The 25,204-nt window shown below is 50.9% G+C and overlaps 1 protein-coding gene across 4 annotated transcripts; it reads left to right on the forward strand.

Moving 5' to 3' along the window:
* SLC44A2 (solute carrier family 44 member 2 (CTL2 blood group)) lies at positions 1 to 25,204 on the forward strand. 4 transcript variants are annotated; one of them, XM_024556919.3, is made up of 22 exons: positions 1 to 132; positions 13,750 to 13,798; positions 15,493 to 15,566; positions 15,695 to 15,779; positions 16,363 to 16,447; positions 16,621 to 16,731; positions 16,802 to 16,862; positions 16,954 to 17,077; positions 17,194 to 17,277; positions 17,371 to 17,483; positions 18,804 to 18,935; positions 19,033 to 19,132; positions 19,210 to 19,302; positions 19,475 to 19,562; positions 20,127 to 20,389; positions 20,475 to 20,569; positions 21,168 to 21,271; positions 21,377 to 21,450; positions 21,539 to 21,609; positions 21,755 to 21,843; positions 22,977 to 23,061; positions 23,504 to 25,204. In XM_024556919.3, exons 1-22 carry the CDS (start codon positions 102 to 104, stop codon positions 23,623 to 23,625), a joined length of 2,133 nt encoding a protein of 710 aa, XP_024412687.1. In that variant the 5' UTR covers positions 1 to 101; the 3' UTR covers positions 23,626 to 25,204. The 4 variants fall into 4 exon arrangements, with proteins under 4 accessions (XP_024412687.1, XP_024412689.1, XP_024412686.1 ...); XM_024556921.3 differs by having other exon boundaries at positions 23,911 to 25,204; XM_024556918.4 differs by lacking the exon at positions 1 to 132 and adding an exon at positions 13,047 to 13,256.

A 25,204-nucleotide genomic window follows, 5' to 3' on the forward strand; every position in this document is an offset into this window, starting at 1 on the left:
GCGGAGCCAGACCCGGGCGGGGCAAAGCTGCTAGCAGAGCCTCCCGCCCGCCTGGGCTGGGGTCTCGCTGGCTCAGGTTCCCCTCCCGGCCCGCCGTGGCCATGGAGGACGAGAGGAAGGACGGAGCCTACGGTAGGACCTGCCTCTGCCCCGCGGCCGCCTTTGCTGAGTTGGAGGGTGCTTGGGGGAGGGAGACGTCTGACATCTTAAACACCCGCGCTGCTGCTGGGGCCCCCTTTTGGTTCTTGGGCCTGCATTCCTCTCTGCGCCGAGCCCTCTTCCCTCCAGGTTGCCCTGCGTCCCCTCCCGGGATCCCCTGCTCTCCCTCCGGCTGATGGGCCGGTACGCACAGCGCATGCTCTTCCCGGGAGGTCCCGTTATCTGGGTGGCTCAGATGCCCAGCGGGGGAGGGGAGGCGCGGCGATCCGGGCTCAGCAAAGGGACAGGGCTCCCTCTTCTTCCAGTCCCCTTTGTCCACTTGTTCCTCCTGCCCATATCTCCCTGGAAGTTGCCGTCCCAGGCTTTTGGCCCGATGGGGAAAATGAGGCGAGACTGGACAGACCGAATGCAAGACCATCCGGTCTTGCCTGCTGCGTGGGAAGGGCGGAAAACAGGGTGCCTCCGGTGAGGGGGCAAGTAGGAAGCCGGAAACAATTGGTAAACTTTCCCCGTCCTGTGTAAAGGGTTGGGGGTGTCCCCTGCAATTTTCTAGGATCAAAGCGACTGGAACCCCCTCTCGCGAACCTCTGAGGGCAGTCTGCACCCCTGGGGCCCAGGGAACAGAGCCAAGATGAGGACCCTCCCCAACCATGCCCTACAGTGCTTTTCTTCCCCTGGTTCCCACGGCAGGACAGGGATTGGGGGAAACGGTCCTCAGTTTCTCCTTTCTCTCCTCCATGTGGGGTCCCTAGGTCTGAGCTGGTCACACTCCCCTTGAGGCACTGCCCTGGGGGCAAAGGGGCCCTGTAGCCCCTCCTTGTGTGAGGGGAACTTCCTGGATACCGTGAGACTTAATGGTCTTGGGGAAGGGGCCGGAAACCACTCAAAAATGAAAAACAAGCCTACTAGGGCTGTGCCTCCCTTCCTCCCCGCCAGGGACTGTGGCCTTAGGAGGCCCCAGAGAGACTTTTTCGGGAGGCTGAAACCCTCCCTGCCCAGCCCAGTCAAGAGGAAGACGGGGACTTGGCCACCACCCAGCCAGTCTCCTCCTTGCTTGAAACTGCCACTCTCTTAAGGGGTCCTCTTGTTCTTAATTTTGGCTCAGGCCCCAGACCCTGCAGCTGCCCTTGCTGTGGGTCCCTTGGGTGTGGCAAGCTATCTCTGATCTTCTAATTTGAGCCTGGGATCCTGGGATCCTGGGATCCAAGCCTGGCCCTGTCTGCCTGTGGTAGCACTTGAGGAATCTTTGGGATCCATGAGGCCCAAAGATTGGGAGACAATGGACAATAATGTGATTCACCCAGACTTGAATTTGGCCAAAAAGAGCCAGCCATGGATGGGCCTGGGCAAACCCTCCCAGGCCCTGCCGGGCTCACACTCGAGACAGGGGCCTCTGTGCCCAGCAGACCTTGTGCTGAGCACTGGGAGCTATTTGTTGAGCGTCTTATGGGCGGGGTCTAGGCACTGAGAACACAACAGTGAACTGATGTGGACACCAGCCCACAGTGCCGGCGGGGTTATGGATGAGACGAGACAAATTCACACGGACTACAGAAATCCTGTGGAGGAAAAGGGATGACACGTCCGCCACTCTCTCAGTGAAAGAGAGGGCTGGCCCATCCCTTGCCTGGGCAGGCTTTTATTGGGTTTAATTTGCATAGGAATACAAAGCTCATCAATCATTGTCAGGCAGAAATGATCAATAATAGATAACATTCAAAGAACTCTGAGGGCTTATTCTGAGTCAGGGTCAGATAGTTAAAGGGCCATAAAACTTTGGGGAAACAAACTCATTTCATGCTTGGACCCTTATTATTTAAATTGACGGTATTTGTAAAGTAGGTTTCATAGGATTTTATACATTCTTAGGCCTGATCTTCCCAGGGAACCCACCCTTTCCAGCACAGGGCCGCACCCACCTCCGGCATTGTTTCAAGCTTAAATCAGGCGAGGGAAGTAAGGCAGCCAAGAGATTAGGAGATTTCTTGCAGACAGAATGAGGACTCCGGCTATGTCAAAGCCGAGGGACAAGGGTCCATCACCCCCTTTTTCTATAGCCCCCAAGTCCTTCCCTGATGGCCCCTTCGTGACCATGCCTGTCTTAGGTCGGCCCTCCTTTGAGGAATCTTACCCGTCATTGGCTAAATGGTCATCCGCCGGGGGCCAAGCAGGGTGAAGTGAAAGGGGGCAGAGGCGGTGCCCCTGCCAGGGAAGCTAAACTTTGTCTCCTAAGTGGCTTATGGTCCCAAGGTCTTTTTACTCAGCCTTAGCCAGGAGGGATTACAGCTTCTGAAACCAGGCAGGGCAGTTCCCAACAGTGAACAAAGTAGAATCCTTGACCACAGGGAGTGGACAAGGGAATAAATATGTAATTCTAGGTTGTTGTAAGTGCTGTGGAGCAAAGAACAGGCCACTGAGTCTGTGGAGAAAGTTGTCTGGGATTATTTTAGGTGCCCAAGGGCTGGATGTTGAGCCAATGGCTGTGGGAAAGTTTGGAAGAAGTTTCAGGCCACGGGAACAGTAAACAAACCACACAGTTGCTTAATTATTCCTTTCTGAGAGGCTCAGAGGAGCCCAAGGTGGAGGCTTCAGCTGGATCTTTCAGCCAGGCTCTCACCTCCAAAGGGGACCACATGGCTTGACTCCTCCAAGTCGGGGAAGGTCTCACTTAGCTTGTAAAAAGTCCATTCTCATCAGAACCAAAAGCCTGGGGTGCTTGAGTTGCCCTGTGAAGACCTTTCCAGAAAACAGAGACTGTTCCTTTTGTTTAGGGAACAGTGTGCACGAGTGGCTCATTATCCTGCCCTTGTACCTCAGTGCTTTCTGTGAGTTTAGGAGGTGACAACAGACAGACACAGGCTCAGATTCTGGCTCCAACACAAGCTGTGTGGCCCTGAGCAGGTTGGTGACGTCTCTGAAACCCTGTTCTCATCTGTAAGGCTGGGCATGCTGGGGACCATTTGCCCAGTTTCTGGCAAGTTCGGTGTGCTCAGGAGGCATCTGGGGCTGGTACTACTGGGGACACGGATTTTCCATGAGCGGATAGAAAAGCAGCCCTGTCTGCCAGGACATGGCCGGGCCTGACCTGGGCAGGGCAGGAAGTTGCCGTCTCAGCAGACACCATGTCTAGAGGAAGGCAGTGGCTCCGAGGGAAACCCAGAAATGGGTCCTGGCCCCGATGGGTGTCAGCAGTGTGCATTGCTGTCCTTAGCGTGAACGTCATGGAATAAGATTCTAGAACCTAAACCAATAGACTGATGGGGAGTGGGGCTGGGAAAAAAGAGATGGTGCTTGTTATAAAAAAAAGATTCCATGGCCCATTTCCCTAGAGTCCAACTCAGCCAGCAATGCGGTCCTGGCACCTCATTTGGAAAACAACCCAAACAAACAAGCAAAAATAATTTATTGGGAAAAGGTATTTACTTCTTGCAATTTTTCAAAAAAGAGATAGCCCAGACCACTGTGGCTCAGTTGGTTGGAGTGTCCTCCTGTGAACTGAAAGGTCACGAGTTCGATTCCCAGTCAGGACACATACCTGGGTTGTGGGTTTGGTCTCTGGTCAGCAGATGCAAGAGGCAGCTGATCTATGTTTCTCTCCCTCTCTCACTCTCTTCCCCTCCCTCTCTCTCAAAAAAACAAAAACAAAAAAGAAAAGAAAAACCTTGTTTCAAAAAATAAATACAAAAGAGATAATGTATTACATGTTCACATGCTTCAAAATACAAAAGATACAAAGACTTTAAAGCTTTCTCATGAAAAGGCTGCTTCTTGTATCCTCTCCCAGCCCCACACTCCCTCTGGGAGAGCATCTGTATTACAGCTTCTAATGTGGTCTTCCAAACGGAGTCTAGGCCTTAGAGCTTCCCATACAAGTATATATGTATTCTTCATTTTGTGGGGTTTTCTTGCCTTTTACAAAAATGCCAGCAAATCCCTAGAGCGCTAGCTTCATGAGGCAGGAATGCATGTCTGTTTGGTTGGAAGGTGTATCGACAGTGCCTGGCACTTAGTGGATGCTCAGCAAATATTTGTTGAAAGAAATGTGTTTGTCTCACATGTTGGTTTTTGTTTTTTCTTAATATATGTTGGAGATGATCTCTCATGTAGGTGCCTGGAAAGCTTCCTCAATCATTTTTGACAGTTGCATCAAGTAGCGCATTTGTGGGTGGACCATCTTCTATTTAATCAATTAAAGGGAATATTTTAAATGTTTTATTGAAGCAGAAAATTCATACATAAAAAGGTTCAGTTCCTAAATTTGTGAGGCTCCGGCAGTTTTCACACCCGTGTAACCAGCACCCAGTTCAGGAAAAAATATTACCAGTACCACAGACACCCCTCATGCCCAAGGAGGGCCGCTCAGTATTGTTATTTTTTGTGTGGTAAAAATACATACCACGAAATTTATTATTTTAACTTTTTAAGTATATATAAAAAAGAATATACAACCGAGGTGATATGTGAACCACAAAGCTTAAAAACCCTTAACATCTGGCCCTCATCAGAAGAACATTTGCAGACTTCTGGTAAAGCATTTTCGTCACCCTCAGAAAGTCCTCTTATGCCCTTGCCCCGTCAATCCTCCAAGCGAGGGTTATTTTTAAATATGATTTTTAACCTCTTATATAAACAAAATTAATATATTTTCTGTGGAGGCTTGAAATGAAAAATAAGGCCTCAACCTCACTGAAGAGTTTAGCTTTCCACCTGAAAGAACTCTTCAGACACCTCAGCCATCTGCCCTCATCCCAGAGGTAAAGTAGCTGAGGAGTGGCCAGAACTTAGTCTCATAATTTCTGTGTGTGTGTGGCACTTGTATCTTTTTATAGCTCCTCAGGCTGGTTTAACGAAAATCGCACTGTCCCCTGAGTAGGATACTATGTTCCCTTGTAAAAAGAAGAAGTAGGTTTAACCTCTCTGATGGGAACAATGTCCGATTATATTAGAACGTGTGACAAAACTCAGGGATAAAACTACAAATCTGCTTGCATGTGTGAACAGTACACAGTGTCTGGAAGGAGGAGAGGGAAATCAGTGAGAGGAACTGCTCCCAGGGAGAGGAAGTGAGGGCTCACGGCCCGGGGTCAGAGGGAGAGTGGTGTCCCCTGGTCTGAAGTCTTGTTCTGGTGAAAGTTTTTATCTTGATAAGCATACTGGTTACTTAATGTAAACAAGTTCATTCATAACCTCCTTCAGCAAACATTCTGAAGGTTGTGCAGGTACCGTGTGCCCAGCTCTGCTCTGGACGCTGGAGACACAGCAGGCATTGCACTCGTGGAGCTCACATTCTGGAATGGAAACCAGACAAGAAATTAGATGAATGAGGGAAATTCTTGGAATGTCAGAGAAAGGCTCTGGAGAGAAATAAGGCAGGAAAGAGGATGTGGGAGTGATACACAGGTTCTGGAGGCAGAGTTTAAAATCTTAAATGGAAGGATCAGAGAGGCCACCCTGAGGTAACCAGAGCAAGGGAGGGAGCAGTGTAGTGTGTTTCGGGCCGAGGGCATGGCCTGTGCAAAGGCCCTGGGGTGGGACGGTGTCTGCTGCGTTTGAGGGGCAGCGAGGAGGCCTGTGTGGCTGGAGTACAGGGATGAGGGGTAGAATGGCAGGAGGTGTGGGCTGGACGGGGATGGAAGCAGAGTGTACAGAGCCTTTGGACCATGGGGAGGATTAGGGATTTTGTTCTGAGAACAATGGCAGCCATTGCGAGTTCTGAGCTGGGGAGGAGCCTGGCCTGACAGGTGTTCCCAGGTGCACCCTGGCCCCTAGGGGCTGCAATGGCAGAAACCAGGAGACCAGAACAGAGGTGATAACACTAGTTGAGCGCATAAATCCCCCAGTACCAGGGTGCTAGGTGCTAAATGAACATATCTAAATACAAAAAAAGCTAGCCACAGACTCTCAGCCAGATTCCAGAACCCATCATTGGCTCTGTTCCAGTCCCAGTTCCTTTATTCCTAGTTCTTTACCATCTTTACCTTTTGTGTCCCTGGACCTTTTTTTTTTTTTAATTTTTATTGTTATTCAATGGACCTTTTGTATCTACAGCTTTGATATTCCTGAGCCTCAGTTTTGCTATCCATAAAATGGTGTTAACAACAGTATCAGCTCCCTCTGTCTCCAGGGCTCAGTGAGCTGACAGTACAGCATTTAGCCCAGAGGTTGGTCCATGGCAAATGCTCAGTTAACTGGAGTTATTCATCAAGCATAATTCAAGAGCATGGTGTCAGGAGCAAAGTCCAAATCCCAGCTCCTGCTGGCTGTGTGATTCCGGGCAAGTAGCAAACATTTCTGTGCCTCAGTTTTTATATTGTACCATCTGCCCTCAGAGCCTTGTGAGGATGATGAGTTTCCAGAAGTAAATGCTTGGCACACAGTAGGCGCTCTATTTTTTGTTCTTAGCATTATGACCAGTAGAATTGCTTCCAGCTTTCCTACCCACATGCTGTCACAAAACCTTTTGTCAAAGGATCTCATCTGGGTGGCTGGGATGCCCATTCCTCAGGCACAGACTTCTGGGAAGGTGAGGGTGAGCCAGGCTGGCTGTGGAGGCGAGGCCTCGAGCCACTGTAGGCCTTGGGGACTTGGCTGGTATCCGGACGCCGTGGGGGCTGGGTAGTACTGGATGTCCTGGCACCAGCATGGTAACCAGGGAGTCCGTGTTGGTTCTCTTATCTCCTACGCCTGCTGCTTGGGTTGACTGGCCATTGTGCTCAGCAAAGCAGAGACCCAAGGGATATCTCTGCAACCCACCCCCACCCCCACCCCTAGCCTGGCCTAATGACTCAGCTTTCCCACGCCTTCTCCCCTACCATTGTCACAACTTTAGCTCTGTCTCTTCCAGTAACTGCCAAAGAAAAAGCCTGGGTTGAAGCCAGAGGGGACTTGGCTTGTTTTGTAGATCCATCACTCACCAGCTGTATGGTCTAAGCCAGTGGCCTCAGTTTGTGTCCTCTGACAGATGGGACCATGCTCCTGGTTTGTTGAAGCCTGTACCCCGGACCTGTGCTCAGTGCTTTTTTAGCATCAAGTCCTGGCAATGCCTACGTAGCAAATACAAGTTTTAGTCCCATTCCCCAGACAGGAAATGGCAGCCTAGAGAGGAAAAGGACATGGTTTTCTGCTCCGCATGGCAGGGGCATAAATGACATGCCTCACCACTTCCAGTTGTTACAAGAACACATAAAACACACTGGCACACACTTGGACTCAGCATGCAGGTTCATGGCCTAGAGACCAGGAGGCAGCAAATTCTGCAAAAGTTGAGAGAATAAAAATTTTCAGCTTTGCAGGCCACACTCAGTCTCTTGCTGTTACTCACCTCTGCCCATGTAGTGTGCAGACAGCCAGACAGTATGGAAATGAGCATGGCTGTGTGCCATGGAAATTTGACTGGTGACCAGGAACATTTGAGTATCACATAATATTCATGCAACAGAATAGCCTTCCTCTTTTGCTGTTTTTCAGTCATTTAAAAATGTAAAGACTGTTTGTGGCTCTGGGTCATATGAAAACAATCGATGGGTGGATATGCCCCACTGGTGACATTTTGTCAACCCCTGGCTTAAATGGTAAGGACACTGTGATAGGCAGAATAATGGTCCCCCCAAAGATGTCTGCATCCTAATTCCTGGAACCTGTGACCATGGTAGTTTACATGGCAAAAGGGAATTTGCAGAAGAGATTACATTAAGAATTTTGAGATAGGGCCCTGGCTGGTGTGGCTCAGTGGATTAAACGCTGGACTGTGAAGCAAAGGGTTGCTGGTTCAATTCCTGTCAGGGCACATGCCCGGGTTGCAGGCCAGGTCCCCAGTGGGGGGTGTGCAAGAGGCATCCACACATTGATGTTTCTCTCCCTCCCCCTCGCTCTAAAAATGAATAAATAAAATCTTTAAAAAAAAAGAATTTTGAGATGGGGAAATTATCCTGAATTATACAGGTGGGCCGAAAGGAAAGAGGGAGGCTGGCAGGAGTCAGAGGAGACCTTGACAATGGAAGCAGGTGTGGGCTTGATAGGGGTGCTGGCTTTGAGGACGAAGGAAGAGGCCACAAGGCAAGGAAAGGGGGCAGCTTCTGGAAACTGGAACAGGCAGGGAAAGAGAACCTGCAGAAGGAATGCCTCCCTGCCAACATCTTGATTTTAGCCCAGTGAGATGCACTTTGGGCGTCTAACTTCTAGCATTTAAATTTTGGTGTTTTAAGCCACTTAGTTGGGATGGTTTGTTACAGGAAACAGGAAGCTCATATAGACACTAACTTAGGAACTGGTGGCCCAGCTCCGTTGCTCACCATCTTTGTGGCCACCTGCACAATATTTCTGTCTGGGCCTCAGTTTCTGCATCTGTCAAATAGAGCAGCGCGTGTAGCAATAGGATCAACCTCACAAAGTTGCTCTAAGAATGAACTGAGCTCAACTGTGTGATGTTTTAGAAGAGTGCCCGGCACATGGCGAACAGGTCAGTAAATGGAGGCGTTGGGGCATTTGTACTTTTCTCATTCCTTGCAGCATTGTTGCAAAGATTCAGCAAGTTCCCATCCTGCAGGGTTTGAGCAGGCTCATTATCAGAAACCATCAGTATTGGCCTTGCACCCTGCTCCTTCCCCTCCCACTAATTTTACTGAGAGCTATCGGAACCCATCAGATGACAGCACCAGTGTTCTCTCTTGTGTTTCTGGAGTGCCCACCAGGCCAGGACCTGTGCCAAGCCTATGCCAGGTGCCCCTCTCTGCATCTTCAGTTCCATCACACGGAGGGATGACTCAAGTTCACACAGCAAGGTCATGGCTCAGCCATCCCATTGGCAGCCATTGCTTCCCCTGAGAGCTGTCTGAGATTTCCCTAAGTGTCTTCCCTTCCCCATCCTGGCCTGGTCATGCTCCTGCCCAAACACCCTCAGTGGTTCCCACTCACCCATCAGACCTGGAGTGGGGACCCCCAGTTATTGCTAGGTGATTGAGCAAGCTGCTTCCCCTCCCTGACCCTTGGTTTCTCCTGCTGTAACATGGGTTGACGACAGGACCTCCATTATGGTGAAGAGCAGGGAGCCAGGGGCTAAAAAGCCCTCCTCTGTTAGCACCAGCTGTTAAGTGGCTGCTCCCACTCTGCCAGTCTGGATGCCGTTTAGCTGACACAGAAACTTGTGGTGCTCCTTCCTCTCTCCTCCGCCCTCCTGACCAGTCTCACCTCCTGTCAGATGGTAGAATATGCTCCTGTGTTTTCCCTTCATACTTGTAATCATTTTGAGTTTTTATGTGTTTGCATGACTAATCCACAAGGAATTGTTTTGCTATGTATAGGGGGTGGAATTAACTTTTTATTTCCTTCCAAATGCAGTCAAGTCTACTGACTAAGGTATCCTTTCTATGCCAACTGGAAATTCCACATTTGGGATGTATTAAATTATTTTATGTATAAAATTTATAAATTAATTTTTAGCCCTGGCTGGTGTGGCTCAGTGGACTGAGTGCTGGCCTGCGAACGGAAGGGTAGCAGGTTCTATTCCCAGTCACGGGACATGCCTGGGTTGCACGCCCAGTAGGGGGCGTGCAAGAGGCAACCACACATTGCGGTTCTCTCCCCCCTCCCTCCCTTCCCCTCTCTGTAAAAATAAATAAATAAAACCCCTTTAAAAAATAAATTAATTTTTAAAATATGCACACCTGGAAAACTCTGAGCTGCCTTCTAATTTTCATTCTTAGCCATACATTTGACCCTTGACATGAGAGTTGGGCGCACTGACACCCCACACGGTGGATAATCTACATGTGACTTGACTGCCCAAAACTTAACCACTAATAGCCTGTTGGTGACCAGAAGCCTTATTGATAACAAGCAGTTGGTTGACACACATTTTGTATTTTATGTGCATTACATACTGTATTCTTACAATAAAGTAAGCTAGAGAAAAGAAAACATTGTTAAAAAATCATAAGGAAGAGACAATACATTTATGGTACTGTACATATTTATTGAAAAATATCCACATAAGTGGACCCGCACAGTTCAGACCCATTTTCAGGGGTCAATTGTATATACATGGATTAGGTATGGTGGTTATTCATTCAACAAACACTTCCTGAGTGCCTGTTCTATGCCAGCTGCATGCTGGGTACTGGGGACACTGCCACAAACATAACAAAAATATGAATCCCTGCCCTTGGACATGGGGGCAGACAACCATCAATGCATAAATGTATGACATGTCAGGTGGTGGTAAGAAACAAAATAAGGGTTTAATGGTGGGGAACAGGGTGCTGTTTTAGGTACAATGGTCAGAGAAAGCCTCTTCCGGGGGTGTTCTTTGAGGTGAGGCTTGAAGGAGGTGGAGCCACGTGGACTTCTTGAGGAAGAGCTTACTAGGTGAAGGGAGTAAGTACAAAGGTCCTGAGTTGAGACTATGCCCGGTGAGTTTTGAGTCTCCCTCAAGGGGAGAGAGCGAGGAGGTGAGGGCCATGAGGGGACAGTGCCCTGTGGGCTGTAGTGAAGAGTTGGGCTTCTCTGAGTGAGGTGGGAGCCACGGGGGGTTTCAGGCAGAGGAAGGATGTGCCCTGACTCAGGTCCTCTGGCCACAGTGGGAGGAACACAGTGGGGGTATGAGGGTGGGAGCTGAGAGACCAGGGTGGAGACACCTGCACTGGTCCAGGCAAGAGGTGACAGCCGTGTGACAAGAGTTTGGGCCAAGGAGTGAGTGAGAAATGGTTGGAGACCGGGAAGGTTCTGAAGGTCGAGCTGATGTTAAGCAGACATCCCAGGTTTCTGGCCTGGATGCTCTGGAAAACCGCTGCCATTTTTGAGTTGAGGCAGGTCGGGGGACCATCAGGTAGGGACTGGAATGTGGCAGTGCTGAGTGTGAGACACCCACGAGAGCCCTACGTGGGGCACTGGGAGACAGGTGTCTCAGGAGTGTGCAGCTTGGGGACCAGGCCCTCCCCAGGGACTGCCATTTAGGAATCATCAGGATGGAGATGGTGGAAGTCCTGAGTCTACGTGAGTGACTCTAAGGGACCGAGTGTATCTGGGAAGAGAAGCTGTGGCCTGGGCACCACCCGGACTGCATGGGGTGGGACTAGCTGGCTTTGCAGCCAGGAACCTCAGGAACCACAGGGTTTCTTTAGGAGGCCTGGTCACCCAAGGTCATGGCTTGGAGCCTTGGACCTTGCCTGTTTGCTGAAGTCTGTGGGCCAGGGGTCAGGTAGGGCCTCCACAGCTGTGGGCTACCAAGGGGAGGTGACCTTTCTTTCGGAATGCTGAGTTAGTGTTCAGAGTGGGGTAGGAGTCAGGGTGGCGACGGGGACTGGGAGGCAGCAGCTGTAATTACTGAGCACCGAGTGTATGTGACCACACCGAATAATCCCATGCTAACTGTATACCCCACACTGAACATACAGGGTCTGGCAGAAGTAACGCCATGGAGTGTGGTTGGTAGAGCACGTGAGCGTCTCACACGAGACGGACAGCAATTTGAACATTTCACCTAAGATGTCACATGGTTTACTTGAGTGTGATATTGCTATGTTACAGAATTACACACTTTTGATTTTGTAATAAAAGATTTTTATGTAATAAAAAGGGGTCGTTATTTGTGTGGACCCTGTATATTCTTGCTGACTGTACCCCATGCCAGCTGTATTCAGTTAACTGTACTGTGAAATATACAGCTGGCCCCAATGGCTGTTGGGAGATGCAGTCAGACTGAGGGCCTGTACAGTTTACATAGGGGTGGATGGTTGGTGTCAGGGTACAGCCAGCTGCCTTTGCACCCTCTGCCAATTTTATACCCCCAGAATGGCTGTACAACTTCATGCTGACTGTATACCTCCACCCCTACTGTATACCCCACGCTGATTAAACACCCCACGGCAATTGTCTCCCTCCGTGTCAGCTCTATGACTCCATACAGACTGTGTAATGCTACTCTGACTACACCCCATGCAGTGTCCCCCGCACCTGCTGTATGCCCCCACACTGGTTGAACACCCACACTGACAACACAGCACGTCCATCCCAACCGGAAGCCCCACGCCTTCTGTATACCTCCTGGCATCCCGTGCCTGGTCTTGACCAGTTTTGGTTTCATACTTCAGCCCCATTTCACAGTTGAGGAAACAGGCTCAGAGAAGGCAAGGCCGCACTGGCCTAGGTGTCTTCAGGCTCAGTGGGGCAGAAGGAACGTTTAAACCCAGAGCCACCCAGTAAGATGTTGGCTGCTTCACAGGACACACAAGATTGGATTTCTCTGAGAGCGACCCACTGCACCTGGTGTCCACCCCAGGGCCTGCACCTGGGAGGGACTCAATAAATATGTGCTCTACAAAACAATGGCTTCTGAACTCGTGATTGTGAGCTTGTGCAGGGATGATGAGCTCAGGTGTGTAGCTTTGGGTCCACAAAGGGACCAGCTGGGGACAGTGCCAGGCAGGAATGTGGCGTGGGGTCTGCTGACTCCAATTCACCAGTTTTCAAGAAACAGGCCATGTGGATTTTTATATGAACTCTTCCCCATGTTTAACTGTTGGCATTTAATTTTTCAAAAATGCAGCCCCAAATAAAATACATCCACTGGTTTGAGAATTTTCAGCTTTCTTTACAGTTGGGTGTTTGGGGTCAACCACCTGCCGGTTTTGCGGCCCCCCCGGTCTAGAAATTGACCTTGTGCCTCAGTTTCCATACCTAGAGAATGGGACATTAGACGCCCTTCAGGGTTGAGAGGTGTGTGGCCTGGTGAGGGGGTGGGGGGGCGGCGGGGGCCTAGGGGCCAGGGTGAAGCCACAGGGTTCCCCGCGTGGGGGCTGGGGAGGGGGCGGGGAGGGCTAAATCCGGCCGGCCGTTGAGTGGCAGGAGCAGCTGCCGCCCCGCCCGGTCTCTCCTCCCTCAGTCTGTCGGGTCGGTTGTTTGGCAGCAGCTCAGCTGGGGCCGGTCTGACTGGTTTGGGCTGCCCCGCCCGGCTCCTTGTCGGAAGGAGTCGCTGCCAGTTGGTCCTGCGGTCCCTCCCTCCGGACGCCCACGCGGCCAGACCCCTGAGCTAAAGGGGCTCAGGAGCTGGCAGGCGGACCCAGGGATGGGGGGCGAGCAGCAGCATTACTACGGGAAGCACGGTAGGCAGCCCCTTCCTGCACCCCGACCTGGCCCCTGGGCGGGAGCAAAGGAAATGCCGATCTCTGTAGCCACCCCCTTCCATCATCTGCCAGCACCTCTCACCATCACTTGCCAGCACCCCTCACCCCAGTCTTACTCCCGAGAGTCTCTCAGAGGTCCTTCCAAATGCCCTCACTCGAAGGGCCCGTTCTTGAAACCCTCTCCCCAGTACTCCTGTGGGGTTTCCACCTTGGACTCTCCCTTTTCTACCTAGTCCCTTCCCCAGTGGGTGGCCTCCAGCTGATAAATCCAATTAGCAACTCTTTTCACCCCAGCCCCCAGGCGGCTCTGCTGGTGGGTTGGATGTGTTCTCTGCCGGAGTTTGGATGGGGCAGAAATCCGCAGGGTCTCTGAAACTGACTCCTGGGGCCAAAGATACCCCTAGGAGCCATCTGGGAGAAGGTGGCCTCCCAACCCCTTCTTGGCCCACCCACCTCTCTTGCTGATTTCCAGGAACTCCACAGAAGTATGATCCCACGTTCAAAGGACCCATTTACAACAGGTAAGAGCTCTGGGTTCTGTAGGATGGAGGGGGTGTCTTGGCTAATCTCGTCCCACCCCTGTTTCCTCATACTCCATCAGTTCTCCAACAAACTGGTGATAAGTTATTTGCAACTTGACAATGAAAGGGTTTATTTCCGAAATATACAGAGTCCTTACAAGCGAATTTTAAAAACTCAGGCAAAATACTGGGACAGGAAATAGACAATGAAGTTATGGAAAAATATTCAAAGTTACTGGAAAGTAGAGGACTATAATTTAAAACAATAACCAGATGGAACTTCCTATCACAGATTTGCAAAGATTAAGTAGATTGACACATGTTCTGCTCTGAAAATAATTGTTGTGGATTTTTAGAGGAAAATTTTATTTTTTTAAAGATTTTATTTATTTTTAAAGAGGGGGAAGGGAGGGAGACCAGCATCAATGTGTGGTTGCCTCTTGCACGCCCCCTACTGGGGACTTGGCCCACAACCCAGGCGTGTGCCCAAACTGGGAATCTAACCAGCAACCTTTTGGTTCGCAGGCCGGCGCCCAATCCCCTGAGCCACATTGGCCGGAGCAAAATATGAAAATTTTAAATGTGCAGCTTTTTGTTCCAAAAGTTAAAATTCAAGGAAAAATGATTTTTATAAACCTTGCACACATGGGCAAAAATGTATGAAATAGCTGTCTTTTTTAAAATGGCAAAAATCCAAGTATCTGAATGTCCACCCGTTTCAACTAGTTCACTAAGGTGCAGGGGATCCTTAGGTTATAATAGTACACAGTTAAGATGTACAAGAGTCCTAAATAGTGGGTGGATCCCTCAATATATTGAGCAAAAAAAAAAAAAAAGACACGGAACAGTGTGTCATATCACATTTAAGGAAAAAATAATTTCTTTAAAAATTACTTTATTGTTGTTTATTTATAGTTGTCTGGAAGGAAAAAAAATTTTAACATTGGTGTCTAATAAATAACCCAAAGGACTCACATGAAATCATTAACAGGTTATTTATGGGCAGGGGTATGTGTGTGGCAGGGAGACTTATTTCTTTCTTGTATGTGTTCCCATTCTGTGGTTTTAATTTTTACCATGTTCACATTTTTTTTCACTATAATCATATTTAATCTTATAAAAATAGTTTAAAGTTTTGAAAACATTAATAGGTGATGCTGGTAAAGATGTGGGAAAATGGATACTCTCAATCAGAAGAGCACTGCACATTGCTGCAACCTGCTTTGAGGACAGTACAGTATCAGGCATTAAAATCGGAAATGCATGTGCCCTTTGGTATAACATTTGCGTAAGTCAGGAGCATGTATCCAAATAACACATAGCTGTGAGTGTGTGTACAGGGTTCAGTGGGTCCGTGAGGCCCTGGCCCTATAGCTCAGTTGGTTAGAGCAGCAGTCCCCAACTTTTTTGGCACCAGGGGCCAGTTTTGTGAAAGACAGTTTTTCCACGGACCGGAGGTGGGAGGGGTTTGGTTTCAGGATGATTAAGTGTATTACATTCACGCTCACTTCCTCTGTGCAGCCCAGTTCCTGACAGGCACTGGCCAGGGGTCCATAGCCCAGGGGGGCGGGTTGGAGACCTCTGAATTAGAGCACTGTCTCTATAACGCCAAGGTTATGGGGATTATTACCCCCATCAGGGCGTAATAATCAGGACACCAAGGCTCCTACCCTGACGCTGTCCCTTACTCCCAGGGGCTGCACAGACATCATTTGCTGTGTGTTTCTCCTCCTGGCCATCGTGGGCTACGTGGCTGTAGGGATCATAGGTGAGTAGACAAGGGGACAGGACTTGGGGTTCCAGGGTGAGCAGGCAAGCCACAGCCTCTGGGAGAGGAGTGAGGCTGTTGCTGGAGAGTGACAGGCAGTGCTTCAGCATCTCTGCATTCCTCCAAAGCTTGGACCCATGGAGACCCTCGAAAGGTGATCTACCCCACTGATAGCCGAGGCGAGTTCTGTGGGCAGAAGGGCACGAAAAATGAGTAAGTCTGGCTCCTGGGGGCCTGATGGGTCTTGTGAGGAATGGGCAGGAGGGCTTCATGAGCTGTGGAGAGAAGGTTCTAGGCTTCTCCTGCCTCCATCCACCCATTAGTTAGTCCAATCGACAGATACTTATAAAACTCCCACCATCCCCAGCGGCTGTACTAGGCCTTGGGGACAGCATTAAATGAGACAGTAAGAGTTTTGTCCTCTTGAGGCCCATATTTTGTGGGAGAGACAGAGGAGACAGTATCGGATCTCATGTCAGGTGGTCATGAGAAGCTGAGGTAAAAGAGGGGGTTCTTTTACTTCACCTGTAAAAGTGAGGGCTATACCACTCTCTGGCTGTGTGACCTAGTGCAAGTGTCTGAACCCCTCTGGGCCTTATTTTCCCCATCTCCAAAGTGGGGATTGTAATAGTCCCATCCTAGCAGGACTGCTGTGATGGTCAGATGAGCCCGTATGCGTGCAGAGCTTAGAGTAGCACCTGCTGTGCAGTTGCTGCTGTTGTAGTTATTACTGTTAGTTTCATGAAGACATTTTCTGTAAGGTGGTTGAGTTTCCATCTCCGTTCCCCAACCCCAGGAACAAACCCTTCCTGTTTTATTTCAACATTGTGAAGTGTGCCAGTCCCCTGGTCCTGCTGGAATTCCAGTGTCCCACACCCCAGGTAACGGGTCCCCTCCCCATCCCTTCTCTGTCCCCCATTTCCATCACCAGGTCCTTTTTCCCTGTAGTGATGGCTTCTCACCCAGCTTTTCCTTTTTCCTTGGCAAACCCTCTGAGTGGGAATCAGGCATCTGACCTCACCCAACCCTGCCTCCTGCCCCCTCTCCCCCCAAGATCTGTGTGGAGAAGTGTCCCAACCGATACCTCACCTACCTGAGTGCTCGCGTTTCCCAGGACTGGGAGTACTACAAGCAGTTTTGCGTGGCTGACTTCCAGGACAACAAGGTGAGGGGAGCCTAGGCAGGCCAGGTAGAGGGTGCTGGTCTGGGGATTAACTGCCCACGTCTCCCAACAGGGTGTGGCTGAGGTGCTTCGGGATGGCGACTGCCCTGCTGTCCTCATTCCTAGCACACCCCGTGAGTCTGGAGTCCTGTGAGCTTGGGTTGGGCGGGGGGGGAGATGTCAGGGGCTCAGCTTGACTGCTCTCCCATCCCCTGCTCCATGCAGTGGCCCAACGATGCTTCCCGGCCATCCACGCCCACAAGGGGGTCCTCATGGTGGGCAATGAGACGACCTATGAGGATGGGCACGGCGGTCGGAAAAACATCACCGAGCTGGTTGAGGGCGCCAAGTGAGGACTGCGGCCCACCACACTGGCATTGCGCTTTCCTGGGAGGGACAGGGCATCCCCTGGGGCTGGACCAGTCTGGGAGGGGTCTGACACTACCCGGGTCTGCCTTACCCCAGGAAGGCCAATGGGGTCCTGGAGGCTCGGCAGCTAGCCATGCAGATATTTGAAGATTACACAGTCTCCTGGTACTGGATTGTCATGTAAGATGGGAGGGACAGTGGCCTTTCCTGGGAGGGGCAGTCTGAAGCTGGTGAGAGGGTGAGGCCTGCTCATGCCCCTATTTCATCCCCCAGAGGCCTGGTCATTGCCATGGTGATGAGCCTCCTGTTCATTGTGCTGCTCCGCTTCCTGGCTGGCATTATGGTCTGGGTGATGATCGTCTTGGTGATTCTGGTGCTGGGCTATGGTGCGTTTTCCCTCCCTTCCTACTTCCCTCCCCATAGTTCAAAAGACGCTCATGCCCTTTGACCTAGCATTGGTCCATCAAGACTCCTCTCCTAAGCATCAGATGTCCTCTATCTTTCACTTGGCAGATTTGTGAAGATGTTTGTCTCGGTATCGTTTATGACAGCAGACATGGGAAAACAATCTCAGTGCTCTTTCTGGGGGCATGGGTCAAATCATAGTCTTCCAAACTGGGGCCTGGGTCTGCATTTTATCGACACCAAAAGGCATTCGCAAGTAGACTGCTCAAGACAGTGCCTAAGATTGCATGCTGTTACCAGGAAGCTGGGGGTTCAAATACTGGTTCTGCCAACTCATCACTGTGACCTTGGGCAAATGATTCAACCTCCCTGTGCCTCAATTTCTTTTTCTATAAAATGGGGATAATTAATATTTACTGGGTAGGGAGCTTAATGAGAAGAAGATAGTATGGGGATGAGATGGGAGAGCTGAGGCATGTGGAGCCTCGAGGTCAAGATCAAAACCCAGTGCTTTATATTCTGATTATTCATTTAAACTTTACAAGACGAAAGATGGCCCAATATGCAACCTAATCTGAAAACAGATATTAAAATATTCATGTCATCAGTGGTTTCTAGCTGGATGCTGGCATTTGAGGCAACTAGACTTTTTAAAAAAATTTTATCTGTACTTTATAATTTTTTCTCCAACGAGCTAAGAGGAATGCAGAAATTCCCTAATGCTGCCCTACTGGATGTCAACACCCATGCCCTCCCTTCCTACCCAATTGTTACAAAGTTGAAAGGGGGTCAGGGGAAAATCTCAGGCCACACAGCATCCTGACAGTTACGTATTTATTCATCAAACATGTACTGAGTGCCTACTGTCTCCTAGGCAGTTTTCTAGCTGCTGGGCTTATGCCAATGAATAAAACAGGACAAAGCCTTGCTTCTGTGGAGCTTATATACCTGGGGGTATGGGGCAGATGGATAAGAAACAAACCAGAAAACACTCTAGGATGTCAAAGCAGAGAAGAGGGTTAAGAAGTTGGAGTGTGAGAGGGTAAGATTCTAAAAAGGGGAAGGGTTTCTGGAAGTTCTCGTGAGAAGGTTACATTCAGCACAGGAGGATGTGGAGGATCTGATGGGGAGAGAATGTACCAGGAAGTGAAGACAGCAGATGCAAAGGCCCTGGCAGGAGCAAACGGTGGCAGCCCCTCTCAGCCTCTGTTTTTCCTTCTGTTAAATCGGGGTGGTTGTACCTGCTTTGCTGCCTTGGGGGAGTAGTCAGTAGGCTGTAGCGTGGCGATTCCTGTGTGCAGGTATATTTCACTGCTACATGGAGTACGCCCGACTGCGTGGTGAAGCCGGCTCTGACATCTCCCTGGTGGACCTCGGCTTTCAAACAGACTTCCGTGTGTACCTGCATTTGCGGCAGACCTGGATGGCCTTCAGTGAGTCCCAGACCCCCATTTGTGCCTCTAGACAGGTCTGGGAGAGAGTGGGGAGCCCAGGCAACTGGCAGACTTGGCCACTCTCTGCCCCCTACAGTGATAATTCTGAGTATCCTTGAGGTTATTATCATCTTGCTGCTCATCTTTCTACGGAAGAGAATTCTCATTGCCATTGCACTCATCAAAGAAGCCAGCAGGTGGGTACCAGGGTGTTGGGCTGGGATGATCCCAGGGCTGCTTGGGCCCTGATGCCCATGCCTCTGCTCCTCCCCAGGGCTGTGGGATATGTGATGTGCTCCATGCTGTACCCACTGGTCACCTTCTTCCTGCTGTGCCTTTGCATCGCCTACTGGGCCAGCACTGCTGTGTATCCATGGTCAAACCCCGCCTCCTAATCCCAGGGATGGCTAAACACGAAACTTGCCTAGAAGTGACCTGCAGCTCCGGGCGGGTCCAAAACTTGGTAGGGGAAGACATCCTTTCCCATAAGCCTCTGGACTCCCCCATATCAGATCTTGGGCTCCTTAACAAGTCTCCAGCTTCCTGTCCACTTCCAATGAAGCCATTTATAAGATCTTCGAAGACACCACCACCTGCCCAGTTACTGGGAAAACATGCAACCCTGAGGTAGGTGTCTAGAGGTGGGGGGTGGCCATTTCCCCAGCAGCCCTAAGAGGATCGAAAACCTTTCATCCCAACTTGAGGACCATTGAACAAACATTTGGCACCTGCTGTCTGCCCTGTGCTGGATACAGGGGTCGTGGAGGAGAAAAGATCCAACTTGGCAGCTCCCACATCCCTCTCTTAACCCAGTGATGGCCAGTTCTTGCTTCCAGAACTTCTTCTTTGCCTTCCACAAGCCCCTATCCTGACCCCTCTGGTGCTCATACTGATCTCTGCCACTTCTGTCCTATCCATGTGGCCAGCCCACTGACACATGACCCCACCCTGATCCCCAAAACAGCCTATGCTGCCTCACTGACACCCATTGAAGTCCATTCCATAATCCCATAGTTTTGTTTCTAGAACTTCTTTTACAAGCCCCAATCCTGAACTCCCCACCCCTTGGCTTAACTCTGATTCCGATGACTCCTGTTCCACCCCATGGTTGCTGACCCAGACCTGCTGCCCACAGCCCACTCTGATCCCCAGGGCCCTATGTTGTGACTGGGCTCTGTGTCCCTCCCACAGACCTTCCCCTCCTCCAACGAATCCCGCTTATGTCCTGGAGCCCACTGCCAGTTCGCCTTCTATGGTGGTGAGTCGGGTTATCACCGGGCCCTCCTGGGGCTGCAGATCTTCAATGTCTTCATGTTCTTCTGGCTGGCCAACTTTGTGCTGGCACTAGGCCAGGTCACGCTAGCTGGAGCCTTTGCTTCCTACTACTGGGCCCTACACAAGCCAGATGACCTGCCTGCCTTCCCGCTCTTCTCTTCCTTCAGCCGGGCGCTCAGGTGGGACCCCAGGTGGGCTGGTGGTGGGCATGAGATGGGGTGGAGGAGGTCTGGTCCAGCCACTGACCATGCCTTTGGCCTGCAGGTACCACACAGGCTCCCTGGCCTTTGGGGCCCTCATCCTGGCCATTGTACAGACCATCCGAGTGATACTGGAGTATTTGGATCAGCGCCTAAAAGGTGAGGCCTAAATGCTGTGGGCTTCGGCTTTAAACTGGGGAGGTGGGACTGAGGGGCTAATTGGAATTGGTTCTTGCTTAGGGGTGAGGCCAAATTGATGGGACAGTGGTTGGTTTCTGACTTGGGGGAGGGTCGCCTGAAGGGCTTGGGTGATTGGTTCCTGCCATGGAGATCCTGCTGAAATCCTACTGGGTAAGTAAAGATCTTAGGTCTGAGGGTTCAGGGCCTATAGGCCTGGGCCACTATTGGTTCCTGAAGAGAGAGGATTGGTGTAGGATTTGTTTGTTCTGAGGAGGGCGGGGCTAAATTACTTTCTTTGTAATAGAGGAGCTGTGGGGCTGGGAGCCTGCGAGGATTCGTGTCTGCCTGGGAGGCCAGGCCAGAGCAGTGGTATGGATTGTGCCCTGTCTGAGAGGCTGGGCTGAAAAGCTCTAATATTGGGTCCTTCATTGGAGGCATCTCCCCCACGTGTCCTGAAGGAGAGGAGAGTCTCCTCTCCTTGTCTCTGAGAAGGTGGGCTCTGGGAGTCCTACACTGTGGCAAGTGTGCATAATGAGGGGGTGTCCCCTCACCTTCGTATCCCTCCATTCTCTTCTAGCTGCAGACAATAAGTTTGCCAAGTTCCTCATGACCTGTCTCAAATGCTGCTTCTGGTGCCTGGAGAAGTTCATCAAATTCCTCAACAGGAATGCCTACATCATGGTTTGTAGGCCTGGAACCCAGAAACAACCCACAAGCTTCTGCTGGGTGGGAGGAACCTTCATTCCCATTCAGGGTATCTGATCCTTCCCTCCTGCCTGCCTCCAGATTGCCATCTACGGTACCAACTTCTGCACCTCAGCCAAGAATGCCTTCTTCTTGCTGATGAGAAACATCATCAGGTCAGAGAAGACGCCATCCTCTCTCCACCTCCCACCTTCCCTGGTCCCTGAGCCAACGTTCACACCTGCTCCTCACTCTTCCTTGCAGAGTGTCTGTCCTGGACAAAGTTACTGACTTCCTCTTCCTGTTGGGCAAACTTCTGATTGTGGGTAGTGTGGGTGAGTGCTGTTTGCCCAGCCTGCTTGGCTGTGGGAACCTACTGGTCTGTGGGGTCCCCGTGTATTCTGTGGGGGATTGGATCTTTGTGGGACTACTTCCTTTAGCTAAAACCCTCAGCCATCTTGGTTTTGTCTCCCTCTCCAGGGATCCTGGCTTTCTTCTTCTTCACCCACCGTATCAGGATCATACAAGACACAGCACCGCCTCTCAATTATTACTGGGTTCCTATACTGGTATGGAACTCTGGGGGTGGGCAGGTGTCGGGGGAGAAGGAGGTATTGAGACTCAGCTGGCCCTCTTTGACTGGACAGTTAGAGGTAGGGGTCAGAAGTAGGGGATTGGTTATTTATTCCTACAAACACTTACTAAGCACCTATTATATACCAAGACTTACAGAAGACTTACATTTTAGAGGTAAGCATACATTACTCAGTAACCATGTGGGTGGATACACCGTTGCAAACTGGTACATGCCAGAGGGTAGAATTCTAGGGAAATTTGGAGCCTGTAGGGGAAGAGTTTTGCAGGTCTGGGAGTCAAGGCAATTTCACTGTGGAAGTGATATCAGATCTACGGCCTGAGGGAGATGCAGGCAACAACCAGGCACAGGGAACAGGTACAGAAGCCCTGAGGTGGGATGTACCAGGCAGGAAACCCGTGAGGCTAGTGTGGAGGGAGATAAGGGCAGGGAGGTGACAGGCCCTGGAGGGGTTAGGTCATCACCCCTAGGAAGCAGGAAATCTGAGTATAGGCCTTGGAACTCTGTGGCCTAGATTTTTATCTTAGTCCTCTTTGCTAGTTCTAGGATATTTAACTTTGGGCAGGTTATTTAATCTCTCTTAAGATTCACTGGCTTCAGTCAATAAACGTTTATCAGGTACCTACCAAGGCCTTGTGAGTCACCAAATTACTGGGGATGTTGCAGTAATCGAGAGAGACACAGTCCAGTGGGGATGTGGGTGTTACACCTGTAATGCTTTAAGCATGCATAAAACTGCAGCCAGAGGAAGATCTCAGAGGAGGGGTGCCCAGTACTAGGAGTTCTAGGTGTCAGAGGCAGCTTCTTGGAGGAGGTGGTACCTGAGGACTTGATGTTTGAGCTTAAATTGAAGAATGAGGAAGTGTAAAGAACTAGACTAAGTCAGGGCAACAGCATGTGCAAAGGCCCTGGGATTGAAGAGAGCAAAGACCGTCCTGTGGATGGTAGGGCCCTGCCCACGGGGTGAGGAGTTATTGCAAGGTTGTTATTGTAAGGGGGGCTTATCAGCAAAAATGAACTGTGATTCCTCCTTGGGAGGGGCTGCGTGGGTGGGATATTGCCCTGGGCAGCAGTTGGGACAGAAACAGCTCCTGTCCCCTCATGCAGACCGTGATCATCGGTTCCTACCTGATTGCCCATGGCTTCTTCAGTGTCTATGGCATGTGTGTGGACACGCTGTTCCTCTGCTTCTGTGAGTGACCCCTCATCCCAGCGCTTGCTGGGCCCTGACTCCCTTCTCCCCTCTGGGCAGAACATCTTCCCATGGGGCTACATATTCACCTGCCTGGTGCGCCCAGCTTCCCAGGGACTGGCTGTCCCTGATCCTAGGGCCCTGGCATGCCCTCTCAGCTTCCTCCCTGCGCTCAGAGCTGCTCTGCCCTGTTGTCCCCTGGTTTAGGCTGCGGCTGGAAGGCTCTGCCCCTGGGCCCTTGGCTTCCGAGTTTCCAGCTTTGTTGGGGGGTATCTGTGGCTGCCACTAACTCTGGTCTCTCAATCTGTCTGTTTTTGTTTTTGTTTTCTCTTCTCTTCCTCTCCTCCATGCCTGCTGGCTTCCCCGTTCTTCCCTGCCTCCCTCTTCCCCTCCCTTCCTGACCACCCCATTTTCCCCCTGCCGGTGCCTGGGGGGAGCCCAGGTGAGGACCTGGAAAGGAATGACGGCTCTCAGGAGCGACCCTACTTCATGTCGCCTGAGCTGAGAGACATCCTGTTGAAGGAGAGTGCGGAGGAGGGGAAGCGGGCAGAAGTCGAGGAGTAGGAGGCGTAGAGAAGGAGGGAGGCCAGCTTGCGTCTTGGCAGGCCTCCGTGTTTCCTCCCTGTAGACTGGGGGTGCAGGGGGTGCATGTGGGGCTTCCTTGCCTGGGAGTGTGGGGATTGTGCCTCTGTCCCATTCCCAAGCCCCAGATAGTCTGCCCCTCTCCCGTCCCAGTGTGTCTTGCTTCCTAACCCTCTGAGGCTTCTGAGGCCCCTGCCCACCCTGTCCCCAGAGGCCCCTGCCTGTGAGCTCCCCTCACGCCACCTGCTCTGGGGTCTCTCTCTGCAGTGGAGGACCTGGAGAGGAATGATGGCTCGGCCGAGAGGCCTTACTTCATGTCTTCCAATCTCAAGAAGCTTTTGAACAAGACCAACAAGAAGCTGGCGGAGTCTTAAAGGCCCCACCTTCCCTAACCTCCCTGCAAAGTCTCACACTGGGTGCTCTGCAGCTGGGTTGGAACTGCCAGCCCATTGGGCTGACCTGAAGTCCAGTCACTGCCACTCCTCATCATCCATTTACCACCAGTTTCCAGGGACCTGGAGGATTTGTGACATCTCCCTACGCCAAGGATCAGTCAGACTTTTCATGCTGGCCTCCACAAGACTGAGCGATGATGAGTCAGTCCAGCCCTCAATGGCCTGGATGGGAAGAAGTCCCATGAGGGCTCTTGTTGTGTCTGGCATGCAATGGGATCCAACCTCCGTGGGCTGCCTCAACCTTCCTGTTCCCTCTTACGGTGGGAAGGCGTTTGTGTCGGTGGGAGCCGTGACCGCAGTAAGCTGCAGCTCCTAAAGGCCCTGGTTCATGGTATCTGCTCAGCCAGGACTGAGCCCCTTCTCATAGCTGAACAACTGGCTCACAGGCCGCCACATGCATTTACTATTTTTTTTAACCTGGCTATGCATTAAAGGGTCTATTAGCTTTTTTTTTTTTTTTTTTCTGTCTGTCTTAGCAGCTGAGATGGGGCCACTGAGGAGTGCCTTCTGTTATCTGATATGGCTGCAGTGGGATATGGTATGCATGCCCAGGTGGGGGAGTCTTCTGGTTGGTGGGGGGCAGCAGCACGCCCTGTTTGTTGATGGGAGATGAGGGAGTGAGACTGTTTGGTAGGCTGCTTTGTGCAAGAGGGAGGAGATCACTCATAGCAGCCTAATGGAAACCTGCCGGCTGGCTGGAGAAGCTGGGCTGAATTTTCTCCCTATCCTCTGCCAGTTATTGACACAGCTCTCTTTGTAAGAGAGAAAAGAAACTGAATCCACCCAAGGGACAATTTCAGGGGAAGGGGTGCAGGGCAGATGGCCACATGCACACTGGGCCCCCCTGCCCAGTCACCTCATCTTGAGGATCCTTTTGCCAAATTTGTTGAACTCAGGACCTGGTTTCCTGGTTCCCCCTTCGCCGCACCTTAAGGCCCCCGACTTCATGTCTTTGTTCATCTGCACCGCTCCAGGATCCTGGAGAAGGAGAAATTCCTGCCTGGGGTCTCCATGCCCTGTGCCTGTTGCCAGCCCTCCCTCCCCTGTCTGTCCACACACCCCTGCGTGTAACTGCATTCCAACCACTAATAAAAGTGCCTATTGTA

This window comes from Desmodus rotundus, chromosome 9 (assembly GCF_022682495.2).
Source record: "Desmodus rotundus isolate HL8 chromosome 9, HLdesRot8A.1, whole genome shotgun sequence".
Lineage (NCBI taxonomy): Eukaryota > Metazoa > Chordata > Mammalia > Chiroptera > Phyllostomidae > Desmodus > Desmodus rotundus.